The 21,745-nt window shown below is 47.9% G+C and overlaps 1 protein-coding gene across 1 annotated transcript in view; it reads right to left on the bottom strand.

Moving 5' to 3' along the window:
* The window catches only part of AATF (apoptosis antagonizing transcription factor), a 121,055-nt gene that overhangs the window by 57,778 nt on the left and 41,532 nt on the right, over positions 1–21,745 (bottom strand). Inside the window, 1 exon segment of the mRNA XM_039350413.1 lies at positions 3,035–3,146. Coding sequence (XP_039206347.1) covers positions 3,035–3,146 — 112 coding nt within the window.

The raw sequence follows: 21,745 nt of genomic DNA, 5'->3' as shown, positions 1-21,745 counted from the left end.
AATAAACCCTAGTTTTGGGGCAAGGTGCATGCCTAAAAATCAAGCTAGGGCAGGGGTGGGAGGCGGGGGTGGAGCTACCCCACATGCCCAGCACCCACTTACTGTTGCAGTACGCTTTTCAGTCAGAGGTCTTTCTGGAAGGCCTCTACAGCTGAGAACCGAGCTATGGATTGAAACCATAGCTCGGTTCTCGGCTGCAGAGGCCTCCTGGAAAGGCCTCTGATTGCAAAATGCAGGCCAGGGGACTCCGCTGAAGAAGTGGGCCGGCAAAAATAAAAAAGACCGGGTCTTATTTTCAGGGAAACATGGTAGTACGGTTTTATCCCCAAACGTAGTTACCAATAGTTAACCTATGATAAGTGCAAGGCTGTCAAACTGGAGCAATGGATGGAAACTAACCAAAGAGAGAAGCAACCTAGAACTAAGGAGAGATTTCCTGACAGTTAGAACAATTAATCAGCGGAACAACTTGCCTCCAGAAGCTGGGAATGCTCCAACACTTGAAGTTTTTAAGAAGAGACTGCCATTTGTCTGAAGAGATACAGGTAGTTCTCGATTTATGACCACAACGGAGGCACAAATTTCTGTTGTTAAGCAAGACAGTTGTTCAGTGAGTTTTGCCCCGTTTTATGACCTTTCTTGCCACAGTGGTTAAGTGAATCACTGCAGGTGTTAAGCTAATAACATGTTATTAAGTGGATCTGGCTTCCCCACTGACTTTGCTTGTTGGAAGGTCACAAAGGGTGATCGTGTGACCCCGGACACTGCAGCTGTCATAAATATGAGTCAGCTGCCAAGCGTCTGAATTTTGGTCATGTGACCACGGGGATGCTGCAATGGTCGTAAGTGTGAAAAATGGTCATAAGTCACTTTTTTTTAGTGCCGTTGTAACTTCGGACAGCCACTGAACAAACTGTTGTAAATCGAGGGCTGCTTGTAAACAGTTTCCTGCTGGAGCAGGGGGCTGGACTAGAAGACCTCCAAGGTCCCTTCCGATTCTGTTATTCGGTTGAAGTGGAGCATGAAAGCGGCTGATGTATCCTTTACTGCGTCAGATCATCTTGGCCTTCGATGGTATAGTGCCCCTGAATATGGCATTCCCATTTAGCCTCATGGTCAACAGAGGCTGATTGCATTTTTTCCCTCCATGAATAGCTAATCCCCTGTTAAAGCCATGTAATCACACAGGCAGATAATACCCTATGAAGCGGGAACAAGTCTTTCGACAGCTCTGAACCTTATCCCTGGATAAGCCTTAGGCCTAATGCAAAGGGGGGACGGGAAAAAATAATAATAATTGGGCAAGGGAGGCATGATTGCAGAAGCCTCAGCGTGGCCTTTTCTAAATCGAGACATCGGCATTGCCAGACGCTTTCAGGATCAGCTCTTTTTCAGCCTCAGCCAATACGGCCACTCGTGATCGGGGATTGTACGTTTAAATCAGGGGTGGGCAACTATGGCAATTTTACCACCTGTGGGACGTCCGCTCCCAGAATTCCTGAAACTAAATTAAATGAGTTTTCCTTAAATTAGCTTAGGGGTCGCGCCACTAGATGTTGATCGTGCTTAAGTCAATGGGGAAGCCAGATTCACTTAACAAAGTGAGAGAAGCAGAGAAGAGCAACAAAGACGATTAAGGGACTGGAGGCTAAAACACATGAGGAACGGTTACAGGAACTGGGCATGGCTAGTCTAGTGAAGAGAAGGATCAGGGAGACATGACAACAGTGTTGCAATATTTGAGGGGCCGTCACAGAGAGAGGAGGGGGGGTCAACCTATTTTCTAAAGCACCCGAAGGCCAGACAAGGAATAACAGATGGAAGCTGATCAAGGAGAGATTCAACCTAGAAATAAGGAGGAATTTCCTGACAGTGAGAACAATGGAACAGTTTGCCTTCAGACATTGTGGGAGCTTCATCACTGGAAGCTTTCAAGAAGAGACTCCATCTGTCAGATGTGGTGTAGGGTCTTCTTGGGTGGAGGTGGGTGGGCTAGATGACTACTCAACCGGTTGTAAGTCGAGGACTACTCAACTAGTGCAGCACTGTTTGCAGAATGGGACTTTTGGCGGGCTCAGCAGGGCAGACACAGCCTGGACAATTCTTATTGGCTTTTGAAAGCCAATAGAATTAGACTCTATTCAAGAGAGTCTCTTCTATTGGCTTTCAAAAGCCAATAGAATAAAAGGGAGTAGCACAGCTAAGGAAAAGGGGGAAAAAATGGCGGACTGCGTTGTTTGGCGACCCCCGTGAAATGGTCATTCGACCCCAAATGGGGTCCCGACCCACAGGTTGAGAACCACTGACCTACAACATGATGGTGAACCTTTTAGAGACCGAGTGCCCAAAACCCGGTCCTGCCCCGCCCCCCACTCCACCCCTACCAGCTCCGCCCCCGTGCCCCGCCCACCCACAGGGCCACCCAACACTTCCACAACCCACGGCAGATCACCCAGGCAGCCCAGCAGTGCCATGGCAGCCCCCCCTCTGCCCGCACCCTGCAGCATCAACTGCACGCGACGGGGCGTGATGGCGGAGTCTTGTCCCCGCTGCCCAGCTGCCATGTCCTTGGCTGTGCTGCTCCACACGGGCCGTGCTCGGGGGTGACTCTCCTCTGGGAGGGCTGCTGGTGAGGAGGGGGGTGCGGGGGGAGGCGGGGCTGGGGCAACGGCGCGGGTGCCCACAGAGAGGGCTCTGAGTGCCACCTCTGGCACCCATAGGTTCGCCACCACTGACCTACAAGATCCCTTCCAACTCTGTCATTCTATTCTAACAAGGGTGTTACTAACTTAACAATCGCAGTGATTCACTTAATAACTTCGGCAAGAAAGGTTGTAAAAGGGGGTAAAATTCACTTAAACACCTGTCACGCTTAGCAACAGAGACTTTGGGCTCAATTGTGATTGTAAGCTGGGTTCAAGGGCTGACCCCCATCTAATTTTTTCCTTTCCCCGCCCCCCCCCCCATGTTGGAAAGGTGTTTTGTGGCCTCTGCCTGCCCGTTCCCCAGTCACCGCCATCACAATCCCCTTTACCTCTCCTCTTTCTCTTGTCCTGCTACCAAATGTCTGGTCCCCGAGTTCTGGTGCCACAGCTCATCCTGAAGATCCACCAGGCTTCTCAGCAAAGCCTTTAACGCTTTGTAACCTGTGGGGAAAAACGAGAAAGTTGTCCAGTGCCTTAAGGTGACTCTGCAAGGAATGCCACACATTGAGAAGAGGATATTGAGAACCTAACAGAGGTTGGGCGTGGCCCAGAAAAAGACTTCTCTGCTCCTGAATTTTACTGTACAGTAAGATAATGCTAGGGCAGGGGTAGGCAACTTTGGCTCTTTTATGACTCGTGGACTTCAAGTCCCAGAATTCCTGAGCCAGCCATGCTGAGGGGAAAGGGAAAGGTTTCCATGCTGAGCCATGCTGGCTCAGGAATTCTGGGAGTTGGAAGTCCACGAGTCATAAAAGAGCCAAGGTTGCCTACCCCTGTGCTAGGAAAATCTTTTACAAATTCACCACCTGGAGAACACACAGACTTGTTTTACTTTGCATGCCGATGTAAAAGTGTGCAGGAGTGATCTTGAGGGTTCCTTAGTGTTCATCACTGAAGTCCTTGACTTATGACTCTGACCAGAATTTTGCTTGCTCAGCAAGGTGGCTGTTAAGCGAGTCACACCCAATTTTTACAACCTTTTTGCCATGGCTGTTAAGCAAATGACTGCAGTTAGGTAAATCATGTGGTCCTTAAACATTGTTGGAAGGCAGATGGGAAGGTCACAAACAGGATATGATTCCAGGATGCTGCAGCCTAGTAAATATATGCTGGTTGCTCTCTGAGCTTCGTTATTTCATTACCCAAATTAGCAATAGCAACAGCACTCAGACTTATATATTGCTTCACAGTGCTTTATAAGCAGTTTACAGAATTTAGCATACGGCCACCAACAATCGGAGTCCTCATTTTACCAACCTCGGAAGGAAGGAAGGGCAAGTCAACCTTGAGCCAGTCAGCATCGAACTGCCAGCAGTCGGCAGAGTTAGCCTGTAATACTGCATTCTAACCACTGCGCCACCACAGCTCCTCTAGTCACTGATGATATTACCTAGTTTGGGTACTGAAACGTCTGCAAGCAAACAACCAAGCCCAGAGAGCACCAAGGACCTCCTCATTTCAACCCTGAGCTACAAATATTTTCCTTTGTTGCGAATGACCACAAAGACGAGGGAAGGGGCGTTGTCTTACCTGAACGCCTTTTCTCAGCATGGAGATGGATAATCCACCAATGGGTTTAGACTGTGTTCCTGCCCAATCAGCTCAAGTCAGCCAAAGTTGCCACGCCCGTCCTGGACCATAGAGATCCCAGTCTTGACGCGAGCGTAGCCACTGACTGACCGCAAGACGTGTTGGCTCATCAATCTAGCCCTAGGCCTAAGTAACCTGCAAGGGCGGGAGTGGATTATCCATCTCCGTGCTGAGAAAAGGCGTTCAGGTAAGACAACGCCCCTTCTCCAGTACTGGAGATGGATAATCCACCAATGGGACATACCAAAGCCTACTGTCCCTGAGGGAGGGGAGCAGACCGTTCCGGCGTGGCACTTTGAGGTACGACCTGTTGGAGAACCCTCCTACCAAAGGAGGCCTCCGCCGCGGGAAACCTATCAATCTTATAGTGACGTATAAAAGGAGATGGTGAAGACCATGTGGCTGCCCTGCAGACGTCTTCAATGGACGCCTGAGTGGCCCAGGCCGCGGAAGTAGCAGCACTCTGAGTAGAGTGGGCCGTAATCCATCGTGGAACCGGCAATGAAGCGGCTTGATATGCCCTCGCAATACACGCCCTAATCCACCTGCCAATCGTGGAGGAGGAGACCTTCCGACCACTGGAGGAAGGGCGGAAGGAGACAAAGAGGGCCTCTGAGTTGCGGAACGCCGCTGTCCATGAGATATAGTACCAGAGTGCCCTGCGGACGTCCAATAGATGCCACTGCCGTTCCTGATCATGCGATGGGTTAGGACAGAAATCCGGGGGCACAATTTCCTGGGCCTTGTGGAAAAGGGAGTTGACCTTTGGAAGAAAGGTAGGATCGAGGCGGAGGACCACTTGATTCTGGTGGAAAATGCACAGGTCATCCCGGGTAGAAAGCGCTGCCAATTCAGAAATGTGTCGCGCCGACGTGACCGCCACTTTGTGGACAGATAGCGCACATCGCACGTTTTTAGAGGCTCAAAGGGTGACTTGGTCAGGGCCTGAAGAACACGTGGAAGCTCCCAAGAAGGGTACCTGTGCACTACAGGGGGCCTGGTGTTAGCGGCCCCCTTGAGGAATGAGCAGAGTAGGAGGCGATGCCCCAAGGAAACCGCAGAGTCACAGGTGAGTACTGTGGAAAGTGCAGCGATCTGCGCAATGTATTCGGGGCCAAGCTCCTCTCCAAGCCCTCTAACAGATAGTCCAGAATATGGGGAATCATAAGGTCTGAGAGTGACAAGTGTCGAACCGAGCACCACGAGAGAAAATTCTTCCACGTGGCCTCGTAAATGCGGTTTGTAGAAGGGCGACGGGAAGCCTGGATTACCGTAATGACCCCTGGAGAGCAAAGCTCCCGTGACAAGATTGAGTGCTCAAGTGCCAGACGGCTAACTGGAGCCATTGGGGGTCGGAATGGAGAATGGTCCCCTGGCTGAGCGAAACCTGGTCCGGAGGAATCCTCCATGGATCCGCAAGGGAGAGACTCACCAGATCGGCAAACCAAGGCCTCCGTGGCCAGTATGCAGCCACTAGGAGGATCTCCGCCCACTCCCGAAGAAGCTTGCGGATGACCGCTGGGAGGAGAGGAGGGATGGCATAAAGCAAGCCCTCCGGCCATGGGCTCCGAAGAGCATCTGTTCATTCCACCCCTGGAAATGGGAACCGGGAAAAGAATCGAGGCAGCTGGGCGTTGATCGGGGACGCAAAGAGGTCCAGCAATGGCAAGCCGAACTGGTGACAGATTTCTCTGAAAATCCTCGGGTGGAGTCGCCATTCCAAGTGATCGACCGCTGACCTGCTCAGGAGGTTGGCCTGAGTGTTTGCCTCCCCCGAAATGTGATCGGCCTTGATGGAGGCCAGATTGGATTCTGCCCAGGACCCCAGTAGAAGAGCTTTGGTCAATAGGGTCCGAGATCTGGTGCCCCCTTGCTGGTTTATATGAGCCTTGGCCGCTACGTTGTCCGTGAGGACTAATACATGACACCTCGTCACCAGGCTGTGAAAGTGGCGAAAGGCCAGATGTATGGCCCGGAGCTCCAGCCAATTGATGTTGTGCCGAAGGTCTGAGCGAGACCAACGGCCCTGTGCCCACTGTGAGCGAAGGTGCGCTCCCCAACCGAACAGGCTGGCGTTGGTCGTTAGCATGAGCCGATCTGGCTCCTTGAAGGAGGACCCCTTGAGCATGGCGGGTGAGAGCCACCACGTGAGAGAACGCGATACTTGTAGTGGGAGTCTCACTCTTTGCTGGGAGGCGCTGAGGTTCTGTCTCTGGAAGGGGAGCAGGAACCACTGAAGTTCCCTGGAGTGGAGCCTGGACCAAGGGACGATCGCTATGGCCGAGATTATCTTCCCTAACAACTGGAAGAGACTGGCCAATGTTACAGTTTGACTCCTGCGTAATTTGAGGACTAACTCCCTTATGCTGTCCTGACGTTCCTGTGATAAGTAGACCTGGCACTCCACCATGTCTATGATGGCCTTGTAACAGCCTTGTTGTAGGAACCATTTGGCTCTTGGGGAAGTTTACCGAGAACCCGTGATCCTGTCAGGACTTCAACTCCCAGAAGTCTCCAGGCAGCATGCTGGCTGGAGAATTCTGGGAGTTGAAGTCCAGACATCTCAAGTTACCCAGGGTGAGAAACACTGATCCAACGTAGGACTTTCTATATCTGAGACCCTGATGAATTAGTGTAAGGTTTGCAAAGCCTAAGAAGCTACTTTGAGCCATCAGCTCTGACAGGAGATTCTGGAAACTGAAGGTATGGCCTTCTCCATGCAAAGAAATATTATTTCCCAAATTACAGCCCCTGCATACTGCCATTAGGGGAAATCAACAGACTTGTCTGTTTTTTTTTAAAATCTGGAAGTCTTCCACAAGCCACGTTTCTGGATTAGTGGTAAGGAAACAGAGCAGAACACATTTCCCATTGATCCTGTGCCTGCCTTCCTCCCTCTCGCCAGGTTTAGCAAGTTAAAAAACGCCAGCCCACTCATTCCAAACTGTGGCTTAGCCACTGACAAGAAGGCCTCAAAAGAAGGCCTCATATCATGGCGCTGGAGGAATGGAAGGCAGGCTTTCCAAAGGAACAAAGCCGAGATAAAGTGGGGGAATTATTTTTGCCATCAAGCACAGTACATATTTATTCCTGAATGGTGAAGGCACTGGAGATGCATTAAAGGGGAAGGGGGAGGAAGGGGGGCATCCCTGCTGCTGACAACTGGCATATGCAGAGAGACGGCAACATATGTATTACTTCTGCTCTGGATGCCAGTTTCTGAAAAGGCTAACAGAGAGTGACTGAACTGCTTCATCGATGTATTATACTTTCCATCATCTCTGTTTAAAGGCCTGGAGACTAAAACATATGAAGAACGGCTACGGGACTTGGGTTTGGCAAGTCTAAAGAAAAGAAGAAATAGGGAAGACATGATAGCAGTGGTCCAGTATCTGAGGGGCTGCCACAAGGCAGAGGGGGTCAGGTTGTTCACCAGAGCACCAGAGGGAAGGACAAGAAACAATGGTTGGAAACTGATCAAGGAGAGAACCAACCTGGAATTAAGGAGAATTTTCCTGACAGTGAGGACAGTTTGCCTCCAGAAATCGTGGACGTTACATCACTGGAGATTTTTAAGAAGAGGCTAGACAGTCACCTGTCTGAGATGGTATAGGTCAGTGATGGTGAACTTTTTAGAGACCGAGTGCCCAAACTGCAACCCAAAACCCACTTATGCATTGTCGGGTGCCGGGTGGGTGTGGCCCATTGGGTGGACATGGCTGCGGTGGTAACGGCAGACTGGGTGGGACTAAAAAGTTCGATCAATCAATTCCAACTTTGCCAGATCTTTTTTTTTCCAGCGAGAAGTTGAAACTGACTGATTGATTGAACCTTTTTTTTGTACACGGCAGCGGAGGCCTAAAGCGAAAAGGTTTTATAAAACCCAGCTGAAGACGCAGGACTGGGGCGACGATGCGCATGCCCACAGAGAGGACTCTGAGTGCCGCCTCTGGCACCCGTGCCATAGGTTTGCCATCACTGGTATAGGTTCTCCTGCTTGAGCAGGGGGCTGGACTAGAAGACCTCCAAGGTCCCTACCAACTCTCTTATTTTGTCATTCTATTCTATTCTATTCTATTCTATTCTATTCTATTCTATTCTATTCTATTCTATTCTATTCTATTCTATTCCATTCCATAATTTCTTTTCTATTCTATTCTATTCTATTCTATTCTATTCTATTCTATTCTATTCTATTCTATTCTATTCTATTCTATTCTATTCTATTCTATTCTATTCTATTCTATTCCATATTTTCTATTCTATGCTATGCTATGCTATGCTATGCTATGCTATGCTATGCTATGCTATGCTATGCTATGCTATGCTATGGGCCTACAGACTGGGATGTTGGGGAAACGGTCACCTTAGTAGATCCAGATACTGCCAGTTTGGGAAAAGCAAGTTTAACCCATAAAAAGAAACCCATCAGTCCATCAAGTAACCTTCTGATGAATCTACTTGGACATAAAAACTTCATGGTTCCAAAAATGTCGATCCTGCTTGTCAAAGACCAGCAAAGAATTGGAAGAACATAGCAGGGAGTCAATACTCCTTTGCAGCAAGGATCCCCAACCTGGGCAACTTTATGACCTGTGTACTTCAGCTCCCAGAATTCCCCAGCCAGCCATTCTTGGAGTTGAGGTCCACAGGTCTTAAAGTTGCCAAGGTTGGGGACCCCTGCTTTACAGGCATCCACTGATAGCCACAATGATGTTCATGTGCACTTTAATGTCATCACCCAAACGCCACGGATTTATTTATTTGATTCTTATTCCATCTTTATTACTTTATACATAATTCAAGGAGACAAACATATATACCTTCCTCCTTCTCTTTTCCCCACACTAACAACCCTGTTGGGCTAAAAGTGAGTGGTCCGAAGTCATCCAGCCAGCTTTCATGCTTTAGGTGGGACTAGAACTCACCGTCTCCTGGTGGTGGGCCCAAAGTCACCCAAGTGACTTTCTTGCCTAAAGTCCAGGGGTGTCAAACTCAATTTCACTGAGGGCCGCATCAGCATTGCAGTTGCCCTGGGGGCGGGGGTGTGTGGCCAGAGTGGGTGCGGCCTATTGGGTGGGTGTGGATGGAGTGGGTATGGCCTACTGGGTGGGCATGGCCAGTTCTACATCATTCGCGTCAAGGGTGCCTGTGGGGGCCTGGGCAGCAGTGGGACAGATCTGAGGGTCTCTGGCAGAAGGGGGTGGGACCGGGGCAAGTGCCAAGGCATGGTCCACCGGGGCAAGTGCCAAGATGGCCACCACAAAATTGTACATTGGCTCCCTCCCGGCCGGCCTCGGCCAGGGCCAAGGCAGCGGGGGGCCGTTCCCTGTTTCCAGGATGGCTTCATGGGCCACATCCGGCCCCCGGGCCTTGTGTTTGACATGTCTGCTAAAGTGGGACTCACTGTTTCTCATGGATTGGCCCAAAGTTTGGGCCGGCTTTCATGCTTAAGGTAGAACTAGAACTTACAGTCTCCTGGTTTCTAGACCAGCATCTTAAGACTTTCTGCATTAGATTCAAATTACAGCAATAGCAACAGCACTTAGACTTATATACCACTTCACAGAGCTTGACAGCTCTCTCTAAGAGGTTTACAGTGAAAGCCTATTGCCCCCAACTGTTGTGATTCTGTGCCAGCCAGTGGACCTGGCAGCTGAGTCCAGGGAATCAGAGGAGGAGGAGGTGCCTGGAGAGCCATCAGAGTTGGAGGAAGGTTCTGATAAGCTCCAGGACTTACAATCTGATGAAGAGCCTGGCCCCTCCACTCGTGCTCAGGCTGAGACCCAGCCTTCCTGGGAAGCTGAGTCAGACTCTGAGGACTCACAGCTGGAAGACATCAGTGTCTAGCTCACAAACACAGACAGGCAACAAGAGCAGGATAGAGGGAGGCAATGTGGCGGCTCCAAGGGCAAAGGAGAAGGCATTGAGAAGCCATGCCATGGGGCTGCATAATAAAAAGGGACAGTGTGGGCAGCGCTGGTTGCTGAAGGTAACCATTTGCAAAGGACTCAAGTTTCATGGAATCATGTTCTGTTTGCCTTGCCTGTGAACAATTCTCCGTTTGAATCGTGCTCTGTTTGCCTTTGGACAATTCTCTGTTTGCATCGTGTTTTGTTTGCCTTTGCTTTTGGGACATTTTGCAGGTCTGTAAATAATAATAAAAGGAGTTGGTTTTTCCTGCATTTCCAGCCTACGTGTTAAAAGAGGGATTTGTCCTTGTGAGTTAACAAGGACTCACATAGGCTGGGACAGAACACCAACAAGCTGGGTTCTCATTTTACCAACCTCAGAAGGATGGAAGGCTGAGTCAACCTTGAGCCAGTGAGAATCGAACTGCTGAACTGCAGGAAGTCGGCAGTCAGCAGAATTAGCCTGCAACACTGCATTCTAACCATTGCGTCACCACGGCTCTTTATAATTGCACTACAGTATTTACATGAGGATAAGAACATTAAGTGGGATGTTACTTGTTGCCCACTGCCCAGGGAGGATAAGACAGCTAGGAAAATGGTCTATCTTCACACTTCATAAATTCACAATGCTACTACTTGTACAGCAGCCTTTCCCAAACTTGGGTTTCTAAATGCTATTGAACTCTACAGCTCCTATCCCAGTGGTGGCGAACGTATGGCACGCGTGCCAGAGGCGACACTCGGAGCCCTCTCTGTGGGCACACGCACCGTCACCCATCCCTGCCTCCTCCCATGGCCCCCTCCTCATCAGCAGCCTGCCCAGAGGAGAGTCACCCCCAAGCGCAGCCCATGCGAAGCAGCGCAGCCAAGGACATGGTAGCCGGGCAGTGGGGACAAGACTCCGCCCTTGTGCCCTGACGTGCACAGATGATGTTGTGGGGCATGGGTGGAGGGCGTGGCCACCATGGCACTGCTGGGCTGCCTGGGTGATTTGTGGTGGGCCGTGGAGATGGTGGGTGGCCCAGCAGGCAGGGCGGAGACGGGGGGGCGGGTTTTGGGCACTTGGTCTCTAAAAGGTTCGCCATCACTGTCCTATCCCCTAACACTGCCCATACTGGCTAAGGATATTATTCAACTACATCAGAGGAACTCAAAGGTGCTTTGCACAAGCCTGAGCAAGAGATGGCTGGAGTTGCAGGGCTGTCAGGGCTCAGCAGAAGTGCCATGATCAGTGCCAGGCTCCAGCTGGAGCTCGGCACTGATCCTGGCACTTCTGCTGAGCCCAGAAGAAGCGCCAATCAGCTGGAATGTTGCAACATCTCCAGGGTCTTGTGATTTACATTCAGATGCTTGGCAACTGATTCATATTTATGATGGTCACAGTGTCCCAGGGTCATGTGAAGTGACCAAAACCTGCTGCAACCACCCAGTAGACAGGGGGAATAAAAACCAAACACCTCCCACCCCACCTCCACTGCCAATCCTCAACAGAAATGCTCACAACAGTGGAAACCTCGGACAGGAGGAAGAGCGCCATTGGGTGGGCAGGCAGGTGTCTTGCTTGGCTGTGGCTTGGGGGGCACTTTTTTCAGTGCCATTGTAACTTCAAACAGCCACTAAGCAAACTGTTGTAAGTCGAGGACTACCTGTACTTTATCACTTTTTTCCTTTTTTTTTTTGGGGTCATCAAGTTTTTGACACCTTGCTAGGCGACTGGTGGTACTCGGATGTTGCCATATCCTAAAAGTGGTACAATAGGTAAAAAGGTTGAAAAGCCCTGGCGTAGACAAGACTCTGCCCTCACGGTCTATCATGCATTGATGCTGCAGGGCGCAGGCAGAGGGCATGACCACCATAGCGCTGCTGGTCTGCCTGGGCAATCTGCAGCGAGTCCTGGAGATGGTGAGTGGCCCTGTGGGCAGGCGGGGTAGGGGATGGGGCGGAGCGGTGGCGGGACAGAGGGCGGAGCGGTGGCAGGGCCAATTTTTGGGCACTCGGTCTCTGAAAGGTTCACCATCACTGCCATAGACATACATCCGGGAAACCAAATCGTTTAAAGCTGCTTTACAGGCCCAGGCAGTTAGAGGCAGTCTTCACCAGCCACTTAAAACCCAACGGGGTAACAGGCGGCCTTCTTTAATATGGACGTTCAAAAAACATGGGATTCCACATTTAGGAAGAGGGGCAGATGTGGAGTATGGTTTCTTGTGATTGTATTAATATCGTGGGAAGAATTGCTTACTAAGAAGAGCTGGTTTTTAACTAGCAGTTCCCCCTTTTCAAAGTATTTCTCTGGCACTATAGCAGGGGTCCCCAACCCCCGGTCCGTGGACCAGTACCGGGCCGCAGCATCCCAGCAACTGGTCCGCGCTAACAAGGAAAGTTCCATCGGTGGGATGCAGGCAGCATACAAAACCACGCCCCCTCTGGTCCGTGGAAAAACCTCTCTCCACGGAACCGGTCCCCAACCTTTTGGGCACCTCTGCACTATAGGACAGTCACCCTTGAACCAGTTATTTAAGGATAAATATGGATGTCAAGAGGAAGCCTAACCCAAAGCAGCAGAAGAATGGAAGAGGGACGAAGATAGCTGAGATTCATCAATTCAGAACGCGGCCTCAATGCCGTACCGACTGCCCAAGGCAACCAAAGCAGCCCAATTTCTGCTATCTCTGCCTGTTGACAGAGGACGTTTTTATTCAATTTTCAAAAGCCCATCTAAGCCTGATGAGTTCTATCTATCGGGGCGAATCCCGCTGTTTAATTTTACTGCTGGGCCTTTTTATTCCCAGGCTTCCGTCTCTTGCATTTTTAAGGTTTTGTTTATCCTATGGCCTCTTTTATTAAAGACCCTGAGTAACGCAATTAGCCCTTAGTCTTTTTGCTGGTGCGATCTCAAGGCGGCCAACAATATTGGGGGGGGGGGGGAGAAAGAAAGAAAATTGGGAAAGACTAATGAGGGGGAAAAGAAACTAAAAATAAAAGGAGATAAGCAGAAAGCTGAGGGGGGGGGGAAATAGCAGGATGAGAACCAATAAGAGCTAATATGTCTTTGATAAGTAAAAATCAAGCTGCTGTTTTCCACTAGAACAGTGGTTCTCAACCTGTGGGTCGGGACCCCATTTGGGGTCGAACGACCATTTCATGGGGGTCACCAAACAAGGCTGTCCGCCATTTTTTCCCCCTTTTCTTTGGCCACGCCCCTGGCACCCAGTGATGTATAAGTGATTGGGGGTCACCACAACATGGGGAACTGTATTATGGGGTCGCGGCACTAGAAAGGTTGAGAACCACTGCACTAGAACATAGAATAGAATAGTGCTGGAAAAGACCTTGGAGGTCTTCTAGTCCAGCCCCCTGCTCAAGCAGGAGGACCTATACCATCTCAGACAAGTGACTGTCTAGCCTCTTCTTAAAAATCTCCAGTGATGGAAGACCCACAATTTCTGGAGGCAAGCTGTTCCACTGGTTAATTGTCCTCACTGTCAGGAAGTTTCTCCTTAATTTCAGGTTGCTTCTCTCTTTGGTCAGTTTCCAACCATCGTTTCTTGTCCTGCCCTCTGGTGCTTTGGAGAATAGTTTGACCCTCTCTTCTTTGTGGCAGCCCCTCAGGTAGGAATACTGCTATCATGTCTCCCCTATTTCTTCTTTTCTTTAAACTCTAGCCAGACCCAAGTCCCACAGCCGTTCTTCATATGTTTTAGTCTCCAGGCCTTTGTATCATCTTAGTTGCTTTCTCTGAATTCTTTCCAAACTCTTAACATCTTTTTTTGTGATATGGTGACCAAAATTGGCTGCAGTATTCCAGATGTGGTCTTACTAGGGTTTTATAAAGCGGTACTAATACTTTGCATGATCTTGATTCTATGCCTCTATTTATACTACCCAGGATTGTATTAGCTATTTTGGCTGCTGCTGCACACTGCTGGCTCACGATCAAGTGATTGTCCACCAGGACTCCAAGGTCCCTCTCACAGTTGCTGTTTTTAAGCATATCTAACTCGAGTTCTTGGATACAAAGAACTTGCTTTTAGATTACAACTGAGGAAATATCACGAATGTGGATAAAGCTCCTTTCAGATCTTCCCTTCGGAACAAGTTACTGAGGGCCCAAACACCTGCCTTTCTTGCTAACTGATTTGAACAATTTAGGAGAAAAAAGGGAGCACAAGTCGTTGTCGACATATGACCACAACTGAGCCCCACTGTTGCTAAGCGAGACATTTGTTAAGTGAATTTTACCCCATTTTTACGACCTTTCTTACCACAGCTGTTAAGTGAATCGCTGTGGTTGTTAAGTTACAAACACGGTTGGGAAGGGAATCTGGCTTCCCCATTGACTTTGTTTGTTAGGTCGCAAAAGGGGATCACGTGACTCCGGGATACTGCAAGGGTCATAAATATGAGTCAGTTGCCAAGCCTCTGAGTTTTGATTACATGACCGTGGGGATGCTGCAACGGTTGTTAAGTGTGAAAACAGTCGTAAGTCACTTTTTTCTCAGCGCCATTGTAAGTCCAAACAGTCACTAAATGAACAGTCCTAAATCGAGGACTAGCTATATTCTTTCAAGGTGAGCATCCTTCTTCACCAACAGCTCCAGGACCAAGTTAAAACGTAGGTCAAACAACAATGCTGGATAGGTTGGCCCAAGAACAATGCTCCTCATTCAAACCCCAAGCCAGCCCCCTCCCCACCTTGCCCGCCTCTCTCTCCCTCTCTCTCCCCCCCCAGTCATCCCTGACAATTAATCCCCCAAGAAACACGTTTGATTAAATCTTTTCAAGCAAATCCTTTGCTTTGCTTTTGTTAGTTCACTTCTTGTCAACATCTATTAAAATATGCCTTTAATTCTCCCACAATCTTAAAAAACACTGATTCCACTGTCTTCAACTTTAATCAACTGTATGGCCGGCATTTTTCATTTCATAATAATGCGCTGCTTGGAATTCAAGAGGCAAGCTCCACATCAATCATTCTGTGAGAATTTTTCCACTGCAATAAATATGCAAATGAGCAAAAGCCAGTCAGTCGTATTTCAGGCCCGACTTGCTAGTGTTTTAAAAAAAGACACAAATTTATTAATTGCCGTTGGCCAGCGGAATCCTATTACTTTGGGCATTGATTACAAAGCTGTGTGAGTGATTATCCTGCAACTCACGGACCATCCAGGCATGAGGAAAAATTATTAAAGCAAAGGAGAGATTATCAACTCGGAATAACAATAAGCTTTAACATTTTAAGGCCCCTAACTTCGGCAACTCAGAAAATTATGCCACTGCTTCAAAGCATCACCATTCCCAAAGCTTTTTGCACCTTGTGTGTTTTCTGTGGCCCATCATCTTTCGGCTTGATGTCAAAGCCAGAAAAAGTCCTTTTTTCTTGAAATTTCTTGATGAACTCTAGGGAGAGAAAGGCCACTGATGTTCAAGAGATGTATATTTCTCCTTCTAAAATACAAGTAGTGCTCGACTTATAACCACAACTGAGCTCAAAATTTCTGTTGTTAAGTGAGACATTTATTAAGTGAGTTTTGCCCCATCTTACGACCTTTCTTGTCTCGGTTGTTAAGTAAATCACTACAGTTGATAAGTTAGTAACACAGTTGTTAAGTGAATCTGGCTTCCCCCATATTGACTTTGCTTCTCAAAAGGTCGCAAAAGGTGATCACATGATCTTGGGGTTCAGCAATGGTCATAAATATGAACCAGTTGCCAAGTATTTGGATTTTAGTCACATGATGGCGGGGATGCTGCAAAGGTCCTAAGTCACATTTTTCAATGCCACTGTAAATTTGAACAGTCGCTAAACAAATGGTTTTAAATTGATGACTACCTGCATAAGAAAATCATAAAGGTTTCCATGACAGTAACAGGCACTTTTTGAAAGCTCTTTTTTCTTCCAAAAGTAGTTTCAAATTTCTGGGTACCAATGTAAAATACAAAAAACCAGGCATGCTCAACAATAGCAAGGCCAGAATTTCTCTTTCTAATTATGTGTTCTATAGTTTGACATTTCCTCAACAAAATGGTGGGATAAATACTGTCATTTTTGGTAGTATGTGCTCATAGGCTGAGTTCTCCTTCTCCTTTCCTCCCATTTACCACATTTGTTAAACAAAAAATGAAGTACACAGTTGCAATAGATTGCATGCATTAACAATAAAAAAAGTCCAATTAAGGAAATAAATAGGTTATCTGTAAAATTCTATCTTTACATTTGCTTATTGTTATATTATGAAGACCCTGGTCTTGCTGGTAAATGAAATGGGAAAACACAATGAAATTTGAAACAAAATCATGTATTAAATAGTCTGGAGCAATAAGGAACTCAAAACCATAACTACTAGGTTTACAAGCATTCTTTGCCCACCGTGTTCTGTCACACAGTTAGAATAAGCTACAAACAAACCCATTTTTCCCCTTTCCTTAGTAATCAATATATCCCTAGGAATTTCTCTAACGTGATGACCATGCACTGAATTGTAAGATGCAATCTCTATGTTGTGTATGAATGTTTTATCACCAGTTTTATAGTGAGACCACATGTGGCCTTATTCATACATCTCCATTTCATGTTAAAATTGTGTTACAACTAACAATGTTAGTTAATGTGGAGAAGAACAGGGTAAGAATGAAACCAGTTTGGCCTAGGGGTGAAGGCACCAGGTTAGAATCCAGGAGATTGTGAGTTCTAGTCCCACCTTAGGCAAGGAAGCTGGATGGGTACTTTGGGTCAATCACCAGGAGAATGTGAGTTCCAGTTTCGTCTTAGACTTGAAAGCTGGCTGGATAATTTTGGGCCAGCCCAACCCACCACACAGATGTATTGTTATGGGGAAAATAGGAAACGGAAGCAGTATTAAGTATGCTCACCCCTTTAACTTATTTATAAAAATAAGACAGGATAAAAATAAATATTTAAAGTCATGTTTTTGCTAATTGTTCTAATCCTTGATGAACCTTCTCTCTCACTACTGTTTCTACTTTCCCTAATTTCTTCATTCTTCGTGAATAGCTATACCCACTCAACAGTTCCAAAACTACTTATTACTGGCCACAGTGACTGATCTGATCTTGATGTAACGGTCCAAACTAGGAAAAGAAGTCTAGACCAGGGGTCGGCAACCTTGGCTCTTTTATGACTCGTGGACTTCAACTCCCAGAATTCCTGAGCCGGCATGGCTCAGCATGGAAACCTCTCCCTTTCCCCTCAGCATAGCTGGCTCAGGAATTCTGGGAGTTGAAGTCCACGAGTCATAAAAGGGCTAAGGTTGCCTATACCGGTCTAGACCAAGTAAGTCAATGGTAGCAAGCATTATGATTATTTTTTTGCTGTGTTTGGTCTCTAAGGATGCACCAAACTGACATAGCTTGGAACAAAGGTGGGAATGAGGCAGAAGTGCAAACAGTTGCCTTCACCACCAGAGCAATGCAAATGTCTTTATCTTTTATGACTGGGAAAGACACCATATCATAGGAGAAGACTTGCAAAGGGTTCTTGGTTCAACTGCTGGCAGCTCCATGTACAAAGATTAATGATTAGGTGATGAGAATAAGCTACACCAAAGACCTGAGAAGGGAAACTGCTCAGCTAGATCAATGTCAGGGTCTTGAGCGCTGACCACCGAAGATTTTAGAGAGCCAAGATTTCCTTTCTGAGTTATGAGAGATAGAATATTTATAGGTGCAAAATCATGGCTTAGGCTACAATTTCTACGAGATTTTTACCTCAGAATGGGTGACACCGCAAGCTGAGGACAGTAAAGGAAATGGTACAAAGTCACTGAAATAGGTAGGCAGGTTTCCTTGTTATATGGCAATTCCCACGTGACAGAGAGATAACATAAAGACAATTCTCAACCTATGATCACAGTTGGGACCCAAGTTTACATTGCTAAGCAAGGCAGTTGTTAAGCGAATCAAGGCAGATTTTATGATGCTTTTTTGTTTGCCCTGGTTGTTAAGGCCAGTTGCCAAACACCCAAATTTTGACCACCTGACTGTGGGAATGCTGCAATGTTCGTAAGTGTGAGGACCAGTTGTAAGACACTGTTGTAAGTTCAAATGGTTGCTAAATAAATGGTTGGTTGTGCATTGAGGACTACCTGTAAGGGAAAGAATCACAACCACACATAATTTTGAGGCGCGCAACATCATTCTAAGAAAAGAAGTTTTGCCTGCAAAGAACAAAGGATGGTTGGAAAAAGAAGCAGATGAAAGATGAGACGAAAGGAGACAGAATCTAGCAACACTGATGCACTGATGACGTTACCTAGCTAGGTAATGAAATGTGTGCAAGAAAACAACCAAGCTCAGAGAACACCAAGGACCCCACCATACAACCCTGAGCTACAAATAATTCTCTTCTATCGGTATTCTAGAAGCAGCTGCTTTTGCATTTTAGTACGGTACGAAACTGTTGGTTCCCATTTCCATCAAGTACAAAAAGAAGCAAATATATGCAAATAGACACAAATAAGACAGGATGCTAATCTCCCATTTCCTTAATGCAAGTTTTTAATTCCTCCAGCCCTCGGAGTTCAGAAAAAAGGGGGGGCATTTTCAAACAGATCCAGCTAGGCTTCCCATAGTTAAGAGATAAACTTTTGCACTGCTTTTTTTTAAAATAAGGTCCTACTGAGAAATATGACTGCCCCCTCCCCAAATTAAAAGACAAAAATCCCCAAAGTGCCCTGCTGTTTCAATTCCCAGCGGGACGTCTGGCTACGGCCTGTGCTGATTCTGTCATTTCAAAACTCCAGAGTTCTCTCTCCCTCTCCCACTCCCTCAGTATAAGATTAAATGATTTATATAGTTTAAATAGCTAGGATTCCCAGCTGTTTCCCCAGCACCATGACGTATAGGCTTCTGTTTGAGCAAGGATTGAAACCCTACCCTCAGAAGATTAGTTATAAATAAAAATAAAAAGATTGGAACTGTAAATGGAGGGGGGGGGAGACAGGGAAGGAAAATTAAGCCCTGTCAGGTCTTGCAAATTGACAGGGTTACATTTGAGGGTGGGATTAAAAGAAAAAAGAAGGGGCTTCAGATCCCCGGCATTATAGGGGACACCATGTCTGATCTGCTCTGCATCCAGAAATGCCTACTTGATTAAGTAACTGAGTTCCAGGACTTTGGGCAGGTGGGGGACTTTCCCATCATCTCCATTGTTCTCAATAAACGTTGGGACTTTCTCTTTCGTTTCTCTCCAGGTACACAGCTTGCTCGTCCTTCCAGCTAGAGCAGTGGTTCTCAACCTGTGGGTCGGGACCCCATTTGGGGTCGAACGACCATTTCACGGGGGTCACCAAACAACGCAGTCCGCCATTTTTTTCCCCCTTTTCCTTAGCTGTGCTACTCCCTTTTATTCTATTGGCTTTTGAAAGCCAATAGAATAGACTCTCTTGAATAGAGTCTAATTCTATTGGCTTTCAAAAGCCAATAGGAATTGTCCAGGCTGTATCTGCCCTGCTGAGCCCGCCAAAAGTCCCATTCTGCAAACGGTGCTGCAAGTTGTCTGCAACGAAGGCGAGCTGTCTGGAAGTTTCCACCCCTCCCTGCTGAGCAACTACTAAAAATGTAAGTAAAAGAGGGCCAGGGGTGGGAGGCCAGCGGGTGCAGGGAGGGTTGCTGGCGCACGTGGGGCCCGGCGGGTGCCTTACCTCCCTTGGGCTGGGCCAGCTGGTGGCCCAGCCAGTGGTTGGCCTGTGCCATCTCTGCCACTTGCCAGCTACGCCTCGGCCGGCGCAGGGGGCAGCACCACGCATGCGCGGCGCTCCCGGGCAGTGAAAGTCCTCGACTTACGACCGGTTGGGTAGTCCTCGACTTACGACTGGTTGGGGTCGCGGCATTAAAAAGGTTGAGAACCATTGAGCTAGACGCTGCTTGCTTTAACGGGCAGAGTTTGGCCAGAATCTCTGCCAGTTTTTCTGCTCGGGTGCTGCCTAGTTTTTGAATAAGATATGCCAGGGTTGAATGTGCAAAGGTTGCAAAGCAAGGATGCTCTGTGGAATCCTTGGTGCTCTCTGAGCTTGCTGGCTTTCTTGCAGACGTTTCATAACCAAACTAGGTAATATCATCAGCGCTAGGAATGAAATGTCGTCTGCAAGAAAACCACCAAGCTCAGAGAGCACCAAGGACCCCACAGTTCCACTCTGACCTCTTGTATCGGCAAGGATGCCCTATTACTGGGGTGCCTCTTCACAAGGCTCCCAATAAGTACCACTTTACAAAACGTTGGTAAGGCCACATCTGGAATATTGCCTCCAGTTTTGGTCACCACATTACCAAAAAGATGTTGAGGCTTTGGGGAAAAGTGCAAAGAAGAGCAACTAAGATAATTAAAGGCCTGGAGACTAAAACACGTGAAGAACAGTTGCAGGATTTGGGTTTGGCTAGTATAGAGAAAAGGAGGACTAGGGGGGACATGATAGCAGTATTCCAGTATTTGAGGGTCTGCCACAAGGAGGAGGAAGTCAACTTATTTTCCAAAATACCAGAAGGGAAGACAAGAAACAATGGATAGAAACTAATCAAGGGTCTGGATGGGGGTGAACAGGCTTAGTTCTGAGGGTCTGGATGGGGGTGAACAGGCTTAGACTCAACCCTGACAAGACCGAGTGGCTCTGGGTCTTGCCTCCCAAAGGCCAACTGGATGGTCCATCTTTAGTCCTGGGGGGGGGCAAATTTACCTCCCTCAGTGCAGGCACGCAACTTGGGTGTCCTCCTGGACTCACAGCTAAATTTGGAACAACATCTATAGGCTGTGGCCAGGGGGACCTTTGCACAGGTTCGCCTAGTGCACCAGTTGCGGCCTTATTTGGACCGGGAGGCTTTACTCACAGTCACTCATGCCCTTGTCACCTCAAGACTGGATTACTGTAACGCGCTCTACATGGGGCTACCCTTGAAGAGCGTTCAGAGGCTGCAGTTGGTTCAGAACGCAGCCGCGAGAGCGATTGTGGGCGCGCCAAGGTACGCCCACATGTCACCTATCCTCCGCGAGTTGCACTGGCTTCCTGTGGGTCTCCGGACGCAATTCAAGGTGTTGGTTATCACCTTTAAAGCCCTTCATGGCATAGGGCCAGGTTACTTACAGGACCGCATTCTGCCGCACAGCTCCCAGAGACCGATGAGGTCCCATAGATTGGGCCTCCTTCAGGTCCTGTTGGCCAGACAATGTCGGCTGGTGGGCCCTCGGGGAAGGGCCTTTTCTGTGGTGGCTCCGACTTGGGGGAATCAACTTCCCCCCGAGGTTCAAACTACTCCCACCCTGCCAGCCTTTAAGAAGGCCGTTAAAACTCTCCTGTTCCGGCAGGCCTGGGGTTGATGTCCCCGGGGGGGGGGGGATATGATCGGACTCGCGGTATGACTGCTTTATTTTATTGTTTTATCATTGTTTTAACTTTGTACGCCGCCCTGAGTCCTTTGGGATTGGGCGGCATATAAATATTTGAAAATAAATAAATAAATAAGGAGAGAAGAAACCTGGAATTAAGGAGAAACTTCCTAGCAGGGAGGACAATTAACCAGTGG

Source organism: Crotalus tigris, unplaced genomic scaffold (assembly GCF_016545835.1).
Source record: "Crotalus tigris isolate CLP2741 ecotype Arizona unplaced genomic scaffold, ASM1654583v1 scf7180000018330.590113, whole genome shotgun sequence".
Classification (NCBI taxonomy): Eukaryota; Metazoa; Chordata; class Lepidosauria; order Squamata; family Viperidae; genus Crotalus; species Crotalus tigris.
Note: the sequence above shows the minus strand (reverse complement) of the source record. Positions and strands in the feature narration are given on the sequence as shown.